The following is an 18,867-nucleotide window of genomic DNA, read 5'->3' on the forward strand; positions in this document are numbered from 1 at the left end:
TAAATTCACTAGCTTCAAATATGCTCCCCGATAGGATTTAAAATTTACTGTGTAAGATAAAAGTTTTTAAAAAGGCCTAAAATAAATGTACTCCCAATAAAGAATCAACACTGCTTCACATGTTTTATTTTGTCATACATTCTTTTAGAACCGGGTTCATTTTTCCAGTTTTGTAGAAAAATAGATGTTCCAGCCACCATTTATCTAACTGTCTAGTCTTTAAGACCAATCAATATGTTCCCTGGAAAAATGAATAAGTCTTATGACTAACTCATTTTCTTACAATTCTGTAAGACAAAGAAATAACTTTTTTTTTTTTTTTTTACTCCCAAAGCACAGTATTCCAACAGCAGCAGCCAACATGGGGTTTTTAGCAGCTTAACTTCACCCCCTAAATAAAGCTTTGTATAAACCAGTGATTTTACTACAAAAACACTGTCCTTGAAAGAAAGGAGTGGCAGTCAGACATCAATGCAAAACTTGGAATGATTAGGTCATAAACATGGCACTTACAAAAGGTAGCTTATGAGAATATTCCACTTAAGAAGTGGTTACTCTTCTGTCCCTCAAAAAGAAAAAAAGAAAAAGAAAAAAGAAAAGAAAACATTTCCTTTAAAAATTCCCCTTAAATTGTAAGTTTATAAAATTTCAGAAATGCCTTGTACCCAAAAACAAGTGCTTCAAAAAAAAAAAAAAACCACAAAAACAAAACACCTGTGCTAACAACTCTTACAATTCAGATATATTTATATTTTTTAATAACATCTAAGACTGTAAGAGTTCTTATATTCAGTAGCTTTCTGGTTTAAGACGACCTCCATCTCCTTCACTTACAAAACGTTTTCTGCCCCTGTAACGGAAAGAACACAAACGTGAAAATGGATACCAATTTTGACTAAAGACCAAAAAGAAACAAAAGAAAGCCCATGGGTTCTTTTGGTTAGTCATTAGGTTAAAAAAAAAGAAAAAAAATGAGCGTGCCTCTAATTCTTTTGAAAAAGACTGTTTCCCTGCTATATATCCTAGAATATAACAAATTAAATGAACTTGCTAATCTAAGCAGTTTTTAGTTAAATAAAAGCTTAATTATTGAAATAAGTTCATTGTCCAAATGGAGTCATGTTAAAGTTAAAATATAAAGCAAACATGCTATTTAGAATTTTAATATTTCCTTCAATTATGCTTTTAGTATTTAAAAACTAAACATGAGTCAAAGACAACATGATTTGGAATTATGCAAACTAGAGCTACAGAACCTATGAAAATATCCATGTTTAAAAATTTTTTGTAATTTTCCCTCAAATGTAGAAAAGCCATAACCTGTACATGGACAAACAAATCAGAACCCAATTAATTCTGTTCTATGCCCCATTTCGGGATTCCTGCTATTTCAAACTCAAGAGGCCTTGCTTCATACTGTAACTACACTTAGGCTGTATGTAGCTATAAGCAGTAGCAACAGTTGACCAGCAGCCTAAAGCAATAAGTGGAAAACAGTTTGCTCAGGACTAGCCCTCATTCTCTGACCCTAGACCAACATGCGCAAGCATTCAATACCACACACAAATATGCACTTCACTCAACTAAACTAATGGGTAGAGGATTAAAAAGTCAAAATTCTATGGCATAAAAAGAACATTTAGGTATCTCCTTAACTGATCCATGATAGTAAAAGCCACAGTAGAAATGACCAGTTAGACTTGTGAACAAAGGCTGAAAACCTTAAAAAGCTAGTGCCAAAGTGCTGACCCCTTTTCATAGTTTAAGTAGAAATCAGCTACATTTTCCTGCACATAAAAGCTTCAGACATAATATTAGGAAACTGAAATGGGGAACAAAGCAGTAAGTAGCAAGAAGCAAGAACTCTTACCAAAGTTGACAGTTTTTACTTGTATATACTACTTGGCACATAAATGATGCCATCACCAAGCAGAGATCTATTTACGTATTTTTAGAGACCTATATTTTCAAACATTTTTATCAAAGTCATTAAGCTCTACCTTTCTCCTCTCTTAATGGCTTCTAAATTTTGTAAAGCAAAAGACACTACCAGGAACTATTTTTCTGAGATTTAATTCTCACAATCCACTTCAATAAAAACAGACAAAGCTTTGTAATTTTTTCAGATTAAAAATTACAAAAACAAAATGTTCATAAAGCAGATGTACACAAGCCTAGCTATCATTTATATCTATTTATTTATAAACTTCATTATAAGTTTTATTTTAGCCACAAAAAAATTCATCAATATCTCAAAGAGATCCTAGTAGTGCAAATAGATCATCTCCAAAGAATCATGCACATACACTTGTCCAATTAGCCTCAATTCTCCATTCCATGAAGGAGCAAAAAGAAGCTACATGGAGTACAGGAGGGAGCCTACATCTTTGAAGCCAGGAAAGGTAAGGATTCATCCTTGGCCTCTACTACGTGTGACCTTAGAAAAGGTATATTACACTTCCTTAAACCTCAATTTTCTTTTTTCTTTTTTTTTTAATTTTTTTAAACCTCAATTTTCTCATCTTACTGGCAAATAATATCTACTCTGAATATTTCAACTACTTAGAACAGAACCTAGTACAAAGAACTACTACACAGAGTTAGTTTCCTTCCAATGAACCAAGGGTTCATGAAGTACCCCTTTGCCCAAGGGCAAAATAAACTTCGCCCTTGTTTTCCCATATGCTCACAACAGATGATTTTCACTCTTGAGTGGCTTCAGGGGAGATAGTGTTATTTTTCTGGAATGACAGAAAATTACCTTAGCCTTCCAAACATGCCACCAATATTTTACGTGGAAAAAGTAATAACATACCTCGAAGGACAAAGATCTCTGAGTTGTTTGGAAATTATTCCAGCCTGAAAACATTCTTCTACAAATCGCTCAAGCACAGAGTATGAATGTGGGACATCCAGATTAATGTCCGGAATTTCATTGTAAATTCTCTCATAACCCTAAAACAATAAAATTATATACAGAATTGTTAGCCCAGACGAAACACATAATGCCATACAACCCATCATTGTCATCAAGCTACAGTTAAGGCCTTAAATGTCCATAAAATTAGACTGATCTAATCCAGATCTGATCCTTGAAAAATAGACAGTACGTATATTTTCTTTAAAACTGTTCTCTCAAAAGAGTTTAGGTAGATTTCAGACATTGGACATATTTCTTCACTATCTACTTCTCTATATACACTTACCACACTTTTTAAAAATGTAAGACAAGAATCTCACCAATATGAATAAATTAAATGCTTTAAAGTATATTTGTTAAAAGATCATGTTCATGTTTGTTGCCAGATATAAAATAGAAACTATCATAAAACTTAAAAGCAGAACTCCTGAGGAAGAACAATCACATCTTAAAAAAAAAAGAAAAAAAAAAAGTTAAAAAACCCAATAAAGTGTTACGTTCCAAGAAATGGCTACAAGAGGTCAAATAACCACAACCACTAAAAACAAAAAAAACAACACTATAGGAACAGTACTATTAAACATACCTAAAAGAACATTTCATTGACAACTCATAATCTTTATTCAAACACTTGACATTTAAGGTGTAAGTCTAAAAAGTATTCAAAATGTTATACTTACTCTTTTCATTTGGTCTAGAGTAATGGTAGAAGATTTCCAAAGAGATTTTAATAAATCCAAAATCATCTTAAATGTACTTTCTCCAGTTGACTCTAAAACCATTACAATGGCCTAAAAATTGAATGAACAAATGTTTGGTCATTAATTCATGTAAGAAACTGCTCCTAAAATGTATCAGATCACTTTTGTCTGATATGTAATTTTAATCATTACAAAAATTTTTTTAAAAACTTACTCCCTGAACATTAAATTTTTTAAAAAAGGAAAAAAAAAAAAAGACATATACTCCTAAAGAAGCATTCAGTCATGATGGTTCAAAAAGGAACACTTAATAATTCTCTTTGGAATGTCACAGTAATCTTACTTCATATACAAGCTCATGGTGAAAATGAGGTACTTCCAATTCCTTAAGGCAATGTTCAGCTTCAGATATGTCTCCAGAGAGTAAATACTCTTTCAGCAGCATATCAATCTATCAAATTTAAAAATTGAAATGTTAGAATTCTTAATTTTTATTTTTTAAAGATTTTATTCATTCATTTTTTTAGAGAGAGAGCGTGAACGTGCCCATGCACATGTGGCACAGAGGGGCAAAGGCCAGAGGGAGAAAGAATCTGAAGCAAACTCCACACCCAGCACAGAACCTGTGGTGGGGCTCCATCCCACAAATGCCAGACCAGGACCTGAATCAAAACCAAAATTCTGATGCTCAACCAACTAAGCAACCAAGGCACCCCTAAAATTCCTAATTTTTACCAAAAAGAACTGCTTTTTGCCTATATGATTTATTTACTCTCAAAGCAGATTACAAACAGCTGTGTAAGAACATAGAGACTTGACACTATTACAAGTTTTTTTCATAATTAAAAAGTAAACCTCCAATTTTTAAGTGGTTCATAATTATAAAGAGAATACAGTGCTTCAGTGTGTCTTAATGATCACTGAGATCTAGTAGTCTTTAGATGTACGTGGCTTGCGCTGTAACCATAGTACTTCAGTGCTCACTATAAAACAAGGGATTTTAAAGACCACTAGAGGGCACTGACTGAAAGTCTCAAAATATATTTTTAATAAAGTGTCACAAACTTTCACTTCCATCAGGATGACCTTAAACAGTGCACTAGCAGCCAAAAAATGAGTGATGATAATAGAGCTTTACTATACAGAGGAAAATGTTTATATACTTTCTCTTCTCTACAGCTAAGGATTTGAAACCCATTATCTAAGATGTTCATCAGCAATTCTGCTTCTAGTTGTAGCTAAAGAGGCAAGACTTGACTTTCTTGTTCAAACACAATAACCTCTATGACTCCAGAGAAAAGGTGAAAAAGTTTTCCAGCACAAGCACTTCAATCAGAATGTTCTTCCCTATAGTTTTAACTGCCTGTTAAAATCACCTCTGCACCCAGTACATGCTCAATGAATGCAGGCTGTTAAATAATCTCATTTAAGTCTCTTTGACTTCAACTCCTGCGATGTATTTTCATGAAAGGTAAAATAAAATTTGATCAATAGAAAACATCCTAATAATTCCTATTATCCTGCTTTAGGAAAGTAAATATTTAAAGCATGGCATTTGACTAAAGTGTTTTTATTTTATAATTATAAGGTAATACATTTATTATTTAAATTATATTACTTATTATAGTTTTATAACTTTGTTATGCAACTTAAAGTATTTAAATGTTTCCTATCGGGTTCCATGCATTTTTCTAGAATAATTATTTTTTTAATATTTTATTTATTTATTCATGAGAGACACAGAGAGAGAGGGAGAAACCCAGGCAGAGGGAGAAGCAGGCTCCCTATGGGGAACCTGATGTAGGACTCGATCCCAGGATGCCCTGAGCCAAAAGCAGATGCTCAACCACTGAGCCACCCACGTGCCCTAGAATGATAAATTATAAAAACATGTATACATTTCTAAAAGTCCTCTTGGTCCAACTATCCTCCCATGTAAAAATAAATGACAATCCAGATCATGTCAACCTCACACTCCTTTATTGGTAGTTTTATTTCAACTTTTATCTTGACTATTTTTTGGTTGAGATAATTCACATAAAATAGTTTGGCAGTCTCTCAAAATACTAATTTTAGGGGAGTACTGCCATCTTTTTTTTTTTTTTAAGTTTTTTTTTTTCTTAGTAATCTCTACACCCAGTATGGGGGCTCAAACTCATAACCCTGAGAGCAAGAGTCACAAGCTCCTCCACCTGAGAAAGCCAGGTGCTCTGACCATTATGATCTTAACGATATTATGTCTTCCAATCCATAAACACAGGATATTTGGATATCTTTCTACTTATTTAGGTGTAATTCATTTCAACAATGTTTTGCAGTTTTTGTGTACAAGAACTGCACTGCTTTTGTTAAATTTATTCTTAAGCATTTTAGTATTCTTTTTATTCTATTGTAAAAGCAACTGTTTCTTAACTTCACTTCATATCATTCATTGCTAGTGTACAGAACTAGAACTGAATATTGTATACTGATCTTATATTCTACAACCTTGAATTCATTTATTTTGTTGACAGTTTGGTTGTTTTCATTTTTTTTTTTTTTTGTAGATTCAGATTTTCTGTATACAGATCATGTCATCTCAGAACAAATAGTTTTACTTCTTCCTTTCCCATCTAGATGCCTTTTATGTAATTTTGACAAACTGCTGATATCTTGACTGTGTTTATACCTCAATCTTCCTAACAACTTGAAAAATTTTTTAAAAGCAAATATTGTGATCATGATATTACAAACACCAGCTTATCTACCTTAAGATATAGAAAAGCAAACTGGTCAAAAATCTGTACTTTCAGCTCCTTAACCCCCAAACTAGAAACGCATATCATTAAAAGATTAAATATCAAAACTCTAGTCACATGAAAAGATTATACTAAAAAATCAGAAGCACATGAGCTATAAATCTTCTAATTTTCTTAACAATCTGCAAAAAGATTAAATACTTTTTCTCGTTTCCTGTTACAGAATATTACTTTATTGCCAGAAAAAAAATCCATAGATAATAAATCTTGCATTTTAATGCAATAAATAATTTTTACTTTTAAAGCATGCATACAAGTAGTGAATTTCCTTACAAAAATTTACTACTCTGATCTACCCTAGTGTTCATAATTCATCACTTATGATCTAAGAGTATCCAGTTTCAAACTATTCATATATAAAAATATAGTTCTTTATTGAATAACTTAGGAAGTCTTATTTTGACAGTATCTGAAAAATTTTAAATATCAATATAAAAAGGATTTCAGGCATTCCTTTGAGGTTCAAATACAGCCCTCCTTTGAAAGCCCTTTTAACTTAGTCTTACTTTTAAGTCAGAAACCATAAAAATTTAATAACAATTATATAATTATTGTATAATTTATAGCACCAGGATATAAAGCCAAATATATGAAGGTTATCCAATTTTCCATCAGTAGCTTTAAGCCTGAACTTAATTTTTCTCTGCAAAAATGCCAGCTAGAGGGCATAGTTTACTTATCTAAAGAAATACATGTAAATTAAGTTAAAGACAATACCCAGTAGTTACCTCTTTAACAAGATGATTAACAGACTGCTGTCCACCTCCAGAACCCCACACACTGTCTTTGCGCTTTCCACCTTTAGACATACTCAGGAGCACAGTAGCCTTGTCCAGAGCAGCTCTATCAAAAAAAAAAAAAAAAAACACACACACACACACACAATAACAACAAATATCTGTGACAACTTGGACATGTTTGAGGCTGATTTAAAAGTTTTGTTTTTGTTTTTTTTTAAGATTTTATTTATTTATTCATGAGAGACACAGAGAGAGAAGCAGAGACATAGGCAGAGGGAGAAGCAGGCTCCCTTCAAGGAGCCTGATGTGGGACTTGAACCTGGACCCTAGGATACACACCCTGAGCCAAAGGCAGATGCTCAACCGCTGAGCCACCCAGGCATCCCTAAAAGTTTTCATGTAACATGAAAGCAACCTAAAACTCAAAAGTCTTTTAAAAAGCAACTTTTTAAAATAAAAAGTTGGGAGCAAAAAAAAAAAAAGTTACTTTTTTCATTATTCTCATACTCATTTTTATTTCTCAGTCATAAAAAACTAAACTTATTACAAAATAATTATACTAAGAAAAAACATTTTGCATAAAACTTAACTTTTACATAGATCTACGCCTTCCCACCAGGGCAATCATTGTACTCTGATCTGCGTAGTCCTAAAAAATTAAGTTAAGATCTATACCTAAGATCTAATACATGGCTAGGACCAAATCTATGTTTCTAGAAAATTCTAAAAATCATACAGATGACTCCCAAATATTACATTTAGCTTAAATTATACCAAAGACCAAGAGTGAAAAAACACTATTTCCTAATATTGCTGTAGCAGATAAATATAAAATAGGAAATAGGGCTCCTTTGTTAATACTATCCATCTTATCAGAATATTAAATAATTACAGAACGTAAAATCTTGAACAGACCTTAAATATTCTCAGTGCAATCTTCCATTTTATAAATAAGGAAACTGAGGCCCAGGGAAGAGAGGTGTGACATAAAGGTAGCTGATGGTTTAGCTAAGATCCCAAACTTCTACATTATAATATATCTTCTTCCTGTTAATATCATGTCAACAATCTCTCAATTTTAGCAGTGGAGAATGCACACAAATGACAGATGTCTACAATGTCTGATTAATTCAAATATCATTTCAATAAATCCTGTAGAATTTTCCCCTTTTGAAATTCTAAGTAGGAAAATTAATTTACTTACCTAGCCTGTACACAATCTACAGTTCCTTTGTAACTATCAATATAGGTATTACATAAAATTCCATCTCCAACAGCTCTAGCAATAAACTGGCCCACCAACTACAATAAGAAAAAAAAAAGCTATATAAAACACCCTAAAATAAACCTTTACAGGACACAATTTCTAAACACACCAATGATGAAGACTGACTGAATTACACAGTCAATATCTAAGACATGTCGGAACATTCAAAGACATCAATTTAGCACCTGCTAGTTATGGTTGGCTTATGCTCCCACATCTTAACCTTCAAGATAAGTACCATAGGGCAGACATACATCAGTTTTGCTCAATACTGAATTTCCCAATACCTGCCTGAAACATAGTATAGTCAAAAATATTTGTTAAGCCAATGGCCTAAATTCAAGAGAAAACTCTCTTCTAGAATCAAACAAAAACATAGGACTAGGTTTTCTCAAAAATTCTTTGATCAAAATAATTTATTGTATGGAGAAAACTTTGTGTAGAAGTTTCTATCTAAAAGTATATTCATAGAATTATTTATGTTTGTTGTTGTTAAAGTCAGCTCCACATCCAATGTAAAACTTGAGCTCATGACCCTGAGACCAAAAGTCACCTATTCCACAGATTGAACCAACCAGGCACTCCTTTTCATAGCATTATTGCTTACAAAAATTAGAAACGACTCTAGTGTCCAACAATAAGGGTATGGTTAAATGATACATAAGATGGTATACTATGTGGTCATTAGGGAATACATTTACCACATTTTATGGTGTAAGAAAAATGAAGTTTATAAAATAGCACATACAGTATAATTTCATTTTTAAAACAAAAAATACAAGGATATATAAAAATCATACATGAAAAATCATACCCACAGAAAGTAAAACAGATTTAACACCAAAATGTTAATAGTTAACAATGGTTATTTTTGCTGGCCTTTCTTCCTTTTGACTTTATTTTTCAAAAATTCTATAATATGTATTTATGTAATCAGGTTTTTAATATGAGTATTGCTATAAAAAGCAAAAAAAAGTCCATACCTGAATCATAGCTCAATACCTTACACAGACTACCATCAGTCATAGGAAAGTATAACAGAAACAGTATAACAGAAACAGAATTAACTGACCTATAACTCTATTCCTAAATTAAACTCCTACCTTGATTTAAAACTTTGGTCAATAGCAGCAATTTCACACATTTTCATTGTCAAACCAGAAAGTCACATTATAGTATCAGCATGTATCAAATCTAATAAAAATATAAGGCTCTGAGGACAGAATCTAAACAGCAACATAAATCATGAATTTTCTAATTTCCCCACAAAGCTATAAAAGAGAACAGACTTATTTATGATTCTTTTTTTTATGATTCTTTTTATAGTAAACATCACTCAAGCCAATTCAATCTTCAATTAGAACAATCTACATATTTTTGAAATCCTAGCTCATACAATAGCTTAATCACATATAATAGAGAATATAAAGACAGCAAAAGCAATGAACTACAAACTATACAGAGCATGGGTGGAAAAGCAAAATATAAAATTATAGTATGATGAAAACTGTGTTTGAAAACGAAAAAGAAAAGAAAAACAGCTAGACAAAAATATACTAAAATGTCAGAGGGCTATTTTTGTGTGGTAAAAAATACAGGTCATTTTGTCCTCTTTATCTACTAAAATTTCCTAGGAACATGAATTATTTCTATAATTGGAAGTGTAGTGGGGAAGAGAATGAATAAAAAGAAGAGCCATACAAACCTGTGGTGCTCTAGGAGTATCCAATGCCAGTTCAGGTAGATCTTTCAATAATTTGTCAAATGATTTTTCTACATCATTTGTGCTCATTACTGTCCCACAAAGGTCAGAAAGCAGCTTAGATGTCATTTCTCTATGACTAGCCTTTCCCTCCAATGCCAAGGACACTGCCAACACTGGTACCCCACTCTTCATTTCACCAAGGTTTAAATCTCTTAGCATTTCCTATTAAAAAAGGAAAAAAAAAAAAACTAAAAAGTATGTCAATTGCTTTTAATTCAATATAATTTTATTTTTGAAAATTCAAGATTTTATCCATATATCCTTACCTTTTCCTCTGGAAGTAATCAGAAAAGCAGTCAATTTTGTAGAATAGGATAAATACATCTTTCTTTCTATGCATATAAATTAAATGCTGATCCATTTGGCAAGCTTTAACTATCTGAACATCACCGAACTCAAGAATGTGAATTATACCTAAAACAGTATTAAGCTATATACTGCTAATAAGTTTGATTTTAGGAATTAATTAACCCTGTGTCTTATAATTCTAAAAAATTTTTCTTATTTAAATAATCTCAAAACCAATATGGGGCTCAAACTCACAACCCCAAGATCAAGAGTCACATACTCTTCCAACTGAGCCAGTCAGGTGTTCCTAATTTCTAGGAATATTTTTTCTATGAATATTTGTGGTAAGATTCATTTCATATTATCATAAGCTGTTTATAGTCTACCTTTCCTCTAAGTTTTCTCTTCCCACTAAAGTTTACTTTATACTGTTCATATAAGTTTAAAAGAAGATCTTAAACCATTGTTTTTAAGTCAAGTTATTTCTTTAAATGCTGGGATTAAGTCAAATTTTCCTATTAAAAATATAATAGCAGCTGCTAATACTAACTACTGTATATAATGTATCAAGCATTGTAACAGCCACTTTAGTTTCTATTATCTTATTTAAGACTCAACCCTTTCAGGGAGGTATCATCATACCCAAAGTAATGAAAAATTGAGTATTTGCTAAGGACATATAGCTGGAGTGGCCAAGTTGGAAGTTGAATATAGGCAGTATGTCCCTAGAGGCTAACTTGTAACTCAGTTACTCAGAGTAACTTAGAGTACCTTCCCTTTTACTTATAGATCTATCAAAGTATTTAAACCATGTTATACAGCTATAAGGGTGCCAGAACTATTTTCACAGCCACCTAATGCTGTCCTTGTTAACAGTTTCTTCCCACTGAATTTCATCTCCTGAACTGTGCTTGCACTGACTCACTGCCTTTAAACATGATACTTCTCAGAACACCTGGGTAGCTCAGTGGTTGAGTGTCTACCTTTCGCTCAGGGTGTGATCTCCATGTCCTGGGATGGAGTCCCACATCAGGCTCCTACAGGGAGCCTGCTTCTCCCTCTGCCTATATCTCTGTTTCTCTGTCTCTCATGAATAAAAAAATAAAATCTTAAAAAATAAACAAACAAACAGGGATACTTCTCCTTTCTGGAAAACTCTTCAACCATCTTACCCTGGCAAACTTCTAATCACTCTTATGTAGCTCAGAATCATCTCAATTTTATGCTTCCATAACACTGCGCTTATAGTACTACTCAGTTAATAAGTATACATAGTATACCACTAGTCCTATGCTAGGTAGATAGAATTTCATTTTTTTTTTAAGATTTTTTATTTATTTATTCATGAGGGACAGAGAGAGAGAGAGAGAGAGAGAGAGAGAGAGAGAGGCAGAGACACAGGCAGAGGGAGAAGCAGGCTCCATGCAGGGAGCCTGATGTGGGACTTGATCCCAGGTCTCCAGGATCATGCCCTGGGCCAAAGGCAGATGCTCAACTGCTGAGCCATTGGGGCTGCCCTAGATAGGATTTCAATGGTCTGCCCCTATAATACTTAAACTCCACCTCTACAACAGAGGGCTTTACATTTTATTTTAATAATCTGTTTATAATATCATTTCTCCTCACTTGGCCAAGCTTCAGAAGGGCAAGAAAAACCTATTACAAATTCCTTCACATGGTATGTACTGAATGAATATTTGTTTTACGAGCGCCTGGGTGGCTCAGTCTGTTAAGCATCTGCCTTCTGCTCAGGTCATGATCCCAGGGTCCTGAGATTGAGCCACACGTCAGGCTCCCTGCTCAGTAGAGAGCCTGCTTCTCCCTCTCTCTCTCTGCTACTCCCCTGCTTGTGCTCTCTCTCTCTCTCTCTGTCAAATAAATAAAATCTTTGAAAAACCCAACAAATATTCATGTTCAAATCCTACAAATCTAAGGATATCAGATCTCATGGTATCAGACAAACTAAGAAAGCCCAGTATGAAGTATAAGAGTCTAAATTATAAAAGCCTTCATGGGATCCCTGGATGGCACAGCAGTTTGGCGCCTGCCTTTGGCGCCAGGTGATCCTGGAGACCTGGGATCAAGTCCAGGTGATCAAGTCCAGGATCAAGACCTGGGATCACCTCCAGGTGATCCTGGAGACCTGGGATCAAGTCCCACGTCTGGCTCCCTGCATGGAGCCTGTGTCTCTGCCTCTCTCTCCATGTCGATCATAAATAAATAAATTTAAAAAAAAAAAAATCATAAAAGCCTTCAAAGAATTGCAATTTGAATAAAAAGGGGGGAAGGCCTGGGTGGCTCAGTGGTTGAGCATCTGCCTTTGGCTCAGGGCATGATCCTGGGGTCCTGGGATTGAGTCCCACATCAGGCTCCCTGCAGGGAGCCTGCTTCTCCCTCCACCGATGATGTCTCTGCCTCTCTCTCTGTCACTCTCATGAATAAATAAATAAAATCTTAAAAAAAAAAAAAGTTGCCATTTTAGTACTTCAAGTCTGTAATCCTAGTTAGGTAGCTTTATTTTACCTTTTTAGATATACTTTATGAACAATTCATAACACAGGAAATATTCCCGTGCAAATTATGTTTCTTTTTTTTTTTTAAGATTTTATTAATGTATTCATGAGAGACACAGGGAGAAGCAGAGACATAGGCAAAGGGAGAAGCAGGCTCCCTGCAGGAAGTCCAATGTGGGACTTGATCCTGGAGTTCCGGAGGCAAAGGCAGACGCTCAACTGCTGAGCCACCCAGGCATCCTACAAATTATGTTTCAAAAATACACTTTTTCTCTTGGTTTCTGCATATATTCTTTTTCAAATCTTTGTATCTATGTTCTCTTTCTTTTGGATAGACTACAAAGATAAATTTTATCTTAATCCTGAGCATTTAAATGAATGTCAAAAAAAAAATAGAACTAAATCAGTCATTTTTAACTGAGATCCTTAAAGAGGTTTAAGAAGGTCTATAGATGCTAGAAATTATTAGTATTATTTTATACACTATAAATTATAAAAATATATAACTACAATAATTGTTAAAATATTACTGTGCTGTTTTTCAGGGGAAAAAATGGCATATAGCCCTCATCACATGCCAAAAAAGAAAGAGCTAATCTATATTAAAGAAATTTTACTCCACTTCTTAGAAATTCATTTATGCAAAAGAAAATGCTTAAACTTGGGACGCCTGGGTGGCTCAGCGGTTGAGCATCTGCCTTCGGATCAGGGCATGATTCCAGAGTTCCGGGATCGAGTCTCACATCAGGCTCCCCGCAGGGAGCTTGCTTCTCCCTCTGCCTGTGTCTCTGCTACTCTCTGTGTCTCTCATGAATAAATGAAACCTTTAAAAAAAAATACTTATTCTGTGATTCAAGATCATTTTGGATATGATGTTTTTCTTTTAACAGTGTTTTCTTTACTATATTAAATAAATCATACTTCCAATTTTAAACCTACCGCAACTTCATTAGTATCTCCATGCTCAAAATATTCCTGTATGATTGGTGTTAAAGTCTTCTCAAATGCTGTTTCATCCAAAGGCAAAACTACAGTTTCATAAACACAGTTCTCCTGGGAGGGAAAGAGTTATAAATTAATGGACGTAACGATTCAGACAATATTAGAATATTTAGCAAAGATTCTATGGTATTTGAGTCCTACATTTTTTCATGTTCTCTTAGAAATATTTCCATGTTCAACAATTAGCTAAAATAGTTATACAAACAATATGGAATAAAAACAATATAATTTCCGGTCTGTAATTCTCATCACCTTGTGTTATTTTCATGCAAAGACAGTACTTCAAAACAGATGTCATGATGTCTGGGATTTGTTTCAAAATAATCCAGAGCCTGGGGTGCGGAATGCATGCAGGGGGATACAAGAGGAAAAATATATGGAGGTACAGGATAAAACAAGATTAACCATGAGTTATTAATTATTGAAGTTGGTAAAGCTGGGAGATGAGTACAAGCATTTTCGTTATACTATTCTACTTATTGTCTAAGTTAGAAATTTTCCATTAAAAATATATATGTTCATTATAAAATCTGTTAAAAATTTACACCCTCTTGGATCTAAGTAAAATAAGCTAAGTGAAATAAGGCTAAGACAAATACCATATGATTTCACTCGTATGTGGAATCAAAAGCAAGTAAACAAAAAAAGAATCAGACTTGTAAACCCAGAGAACAAACTGACAGTTGCCAGAGGGGAGGGGCCTCCAGCTATGGAAGGAGCAAGTTATGGGAATAAAAGGTACAGCATAAGGAAGAAAAACAAAATTTACATTCTCAACACTGAAAAAAAGATAGTAGAAAAAAGATAATCCCAAAATAAAATTTACCACAGAGTTACCATCCTAAACAGTAATATTTTAAAAGAAACCTCATATCTATAAATCTTATGATGTTCAAAAGAATATACATTCTTCCCAGTTATCATTACCAAAGAAACTCTGTTGTATTACCTCAACAGAATTTATCGAAAAACAGTCAACTTGGGGCACCTGGGTGGTTCAGTTGGTTAAATGTCTGGTTCAGCTTTGGCCATGACCCCAGGGGCCTGGGACTGAACCTTGATCAGGCTCCCCGCTCAACAGAGAATGTGCTTCTCCTTCTGTCCCTCCCCCCACTCATACCCATTCTCCCCCCACTCCAGCTCCCACCAAAATTAATAAAATCTTTTTTAAAAAAAGTCAATCCAATAATCCTACATGAATCGGTAAAGACCTACTTTTGACTTCAGAAATGAAGTGAAAATTATGCATATATCAGTTAATTTGGTTTCCTAATCCAAAATTTACCTAAAACTCTGAAAGTACTGAGTGTATGTATGATTTAGATACACTAATGTATGTGTATACACATATATACACACACACACTATAAATCATATATACATAATGTGACAGGCACCAAGTACAGATACAGAATGTATGATTTGACAAATGTATGAGTAAACTACAGACCTAAAGTCAAAAAAATTGTATTTTAAACACAGATTAAAAAAAAAAAAGACATGGATACCTGGTCATCATCATAGTTAGGATCTTTCACATCCACCTCTTCCACATCATACACCTGTCCGGGTGTACCCCATACACCTTTGCCTCCTGCACCACCTGAAAAAGTTTAGAAATGAGAAAGAAAAGACCAAAACTTCATAGTTCATAAATTTTTATTGAAATCTGAAATAATTCTAGATATTCAGATATTAAATAATAGTTTAAAAACTGTAATTTCTGTTCCAGTTTTTTCCAGTTGAGTTATACTTTAAACCTCTTTTTTCTCTAATCCCTGCTTTTTCAGTAATTATTAAATATAACATATTTCTAAAACATTGAGTTGAAATAGCTTACAGTTAAAACTAAAAAGGCAGATGCTTTAAAATGAAAGCAAAAACAAAACAAAAATCAGAAAAATAACTATTATCAGGGACCCCACGGGATGTGATGATATAGCTGAACTCTAAATTTTATTTGACATTTCATAAGACCAAAACAAAAAGAAATACGTTGGGCCAATAAGAGGTGGCATAGAAAACTCAATAAAGGAGAAATTATTTGACAAAGCACAGTTTCCACTCTGTTTTTTCAATGTTTTGGGTTTTTTTGTTTTTGTTTTTTTTTTGTTTTTTCAATGTTAAATACTTTTTAAATGTAATAATACATATTAACTACCCTTGACAACTAGCAATGTTATGAATAACTAAGCTATTTAAGCATTAACTGCACTGATCATTTTCTCTGTACTTTTTTTTTTAAGATTTTATTTATTTATTCATGAGAGAGACAGAGACAGAGAGAGAGAGGCAGAGGGAGAAGCAGGCTCCATGCAGGGAGCCTGACATGGGACTTGATCCCCGGGTCCCCAGGATCACACCCTGGGCTGAAGGCAGCACCAAGCTGTTGAGCCACCTGAGTTGCCCTTTCTCTGTCCTTCTATATACAAACTGACCAGCTGAAGTTTAACAATTCCAATTTTCAAGGTGGTTTGTCTACAAAAACTTATTGAAGTATTTTTATAACGCTTAATAGATTGTATAATTTTTTAAGAACTTTCCAGTATCACCAATTTCTTTGAGGTTGTAGTTATACCAAGACTAGAGCAAAACAGAATCTGATTACTAGGATTCATTCTGATCCAACCAATGGTTGTAGAGTCATTCAGCAAGAGTAAAAGTTTTTGACCAATCACAAAAACATTTTACATGAATCCTAGGCTATAAATTGAAGTTCACACCATTCAGAAGCTGTGAAATCCCCAAATTGTATCAAAATCCTACCACAGACCAAAGCTAACATCCCTCATCAACAAATACTTAAGTATCTACAACTGCTCATCACTACTCCAGGCACTAGACATGGCAGTGAAATAGACCAGTCTACTATAGTTTCCAAAAGATACTACAACCTGGCTGGCTCACTTGGTAGAGCATGCAACTCTTCTTGATCTTGGAGTTACAGGTTCAAGCCCCATGTTAGGTAATAAAGATTACTTAAAAAATAAAATCTTGTAATAAATTACATTGAATGAATGAAAGGATGGATAGTAAGAAAAGAACGAACAAACTTGGAACTTGGATCTACGAAATCATTAAAATTCTGTTTCAGTTATTACCAATCTAATTTATATTTATCTAATTTATATTTATCATGTATTCTTTAAAAAGGACATAATTACATTCATTAGATAATAGGTATGATCAATTTTTTAAACTTTTGTTTATTAAGTAATCTCTACCTGCAATGAGGGACTCAAATTCATGACCCCAAGATCAAGAGTGACATACTCCACTGACTGAGCTAGCCAGGTGCCCCAGGTATGATGAATTTCTGACCCTACTTTCAAGCAAGTTAGAGAACACATGTACAATTCCTAACTGTACAAAAAAAACCCATGTGTATTTTGTGAAAATAATAAAGTTCTGTTCCAAAAAATAATCTCCTCCGAAAAATCACTTAATTTAAGGAAAATGTGGGATGGTCTTCAGATTACTTTGTAAAAATATACATAAATCATAAAATCTTGCATTATCATTGTTTAAGTTTCTTACATTCCTGGAACAAGGAAACCATCATGTAAAGAACCAGCTATACTGTTTTCTATTTGTTTCCTCAGACATGGAATATACCAACCTTTCTTTGGTAGTCCTCTTCCTTTCCCAGATCTGGATCGCCTATCTAGCAACCTTCCCTTTGGACTGGTTGGTACAGTTACTCCACTTCTAAGGGCTTCGCTTCCATTATCACTGACTGAATCGCCTCTGCCAGAGTCCCGGGATGAGTTTTTCCTCAGGCGCCTTTTTGCCTTGGCATTAATTCTAGCTTCATTAATGGAGGATGCCGAAATCCAATTTCCATTGATCTCATTTTTTATTTCCTCAGTCCCAGCATTTTCTTCATCACCAGAAAAGAGAGAGTCGCTTAAATTATCAGGATCTTAAAAAGGAAAATGAAAAAAGAAAATTCTACATAAGTACTTTTTTTTTCTACATAAGTACTTTTTCTACATAAGTACTTTAATCATCCACTGTTATACCAGTTATCATTACAAGTTATATTAGTTGAAGCACATGAAATTACTATTTTTTAGGTCAGTAACTCACATATTGGCAATTTCATATGATTCCCTCTAATAAATGACAACTAAACAGGACTGCTTGTTACATTATCATAGAAAGTAAACTAAGACAGTGAATTTTAATGAACAGAGTTTAATGAAAGCATGTTATCTCACATGTTTAGAAAATAACATCTATGTTAATATACAACCATATTTAGACTTTTGTGAGCTAAGAGAGTTAAGTAATTGGAGATAGTAAGAAAATACTAAGAATCCTGAAAGAAGAAAGATAAATATTTACAGAATGCCTACTATCATTTACCAGGCATTGTGCTGGATGCTTTGTCATTTACCCACAAGTTTGAGAGCTAATTGTTACATACAGGATCATTAATACTGATAAGGAAACTAAGGCTGAGAGTATTTAAATAATGTGCCAAACATCTCCTGATTAACTACAGACAGTTGAAATATTACTAATTCAAAGAGCCTGAAAGGTATTTGGCAAATAAATGATCACATATGATTACTGAGCTGAATTGTTGAGGATTCACTGCTTTCAATAATAAAGCTTGAAAAAAAAAAATAAAGTTTGCTTTCAAAGCTCTAATTCACTTCTAGAAGCTTGACTTATATTACTTATCATACTCGGAAAATCTTCCAGCCTATGTAAGATTTGTACATTATTCCCTGAAAAACAGCAACATAATTGGAGTTTCCAATGGTCTCATTTATTTTTTTTTAAGATTTTATTTATTTATTCATGATAGACATAGGGGGAGAGAGAGGCAGAGACACAGGCAGAGGGAGAAGCAGGCTCCATGCAG

At 33.6% G+C, this 18,867-nt stretch overlaps 1 protein-coding gene across 4 annotated transcripts in view; it reads right to left on the bottom strand.

Annotated features, from left to right (window-relative positions):
- Nucleotides 1-97: 97 nt before the first annotated feature.
- Nucleotides 98-18,867, bottom strand: part of PDCD4 (programmed cell death 4) — a 28,482-nt gene continuing 9,712 nt past the window's right edge. For all 4 annotated transcript variants that reach the window (XM_072805343.1, XM_072805347.1, XM_072805346.1 and 1 more), the window contains exons 3-12: nt 17,614-17,916; nt 15,503-15,597; nt 13,932-14,045; nt 10,132-10,353; nt 8,364-8,461; nt 7,148-7,262; nt 3,965-4,072; nt 3,601-3,711; nt 2,816-2,955; nt 98-850 (exon numbers count right to left, since the gene is read on the bottom strand). In XM_072805343.1, coding sequence (XP_072661444.1) covers nt 790-850; nt 2,816-2,955; nt 3,601-3,711; nt 3,965-4,072; nt 7,148-7,262; nt 8,364-8,461; nt 10,132-10,353; nt 13,932-14,045; nt 15,503-15,597; nt 17,614-17,916 — 1,367 coding nt within the window. In that variant the 3' untranslated portion in view covers nt 98-789. The remainder of the gene's footprint in view (nt 851-2,815; nt 2,956-3,600; nt 3,712-3,964; nt 4,073-7,147; nt 7,263-8,363; nt 8,462-10,131; nt 10,354-13,931; nt 14,046-15,502; nt 15,598-17,613; nt 17,917-18,867) is intronic.

Source organism: Canis lupus, chromosome 29 (genome assembly GCF_048164855.1).
Source record: "Canis lupus baileyi chromosome 29, mCanLup2.hap1, whole genome shotgun sequence".
Taxonomy (NCBI): domain Eukaryota; kingdom Metazoa; phylum Chordata; class Mammalia; order Carnivora; family Canidae; genus Canis; species Canis lupus.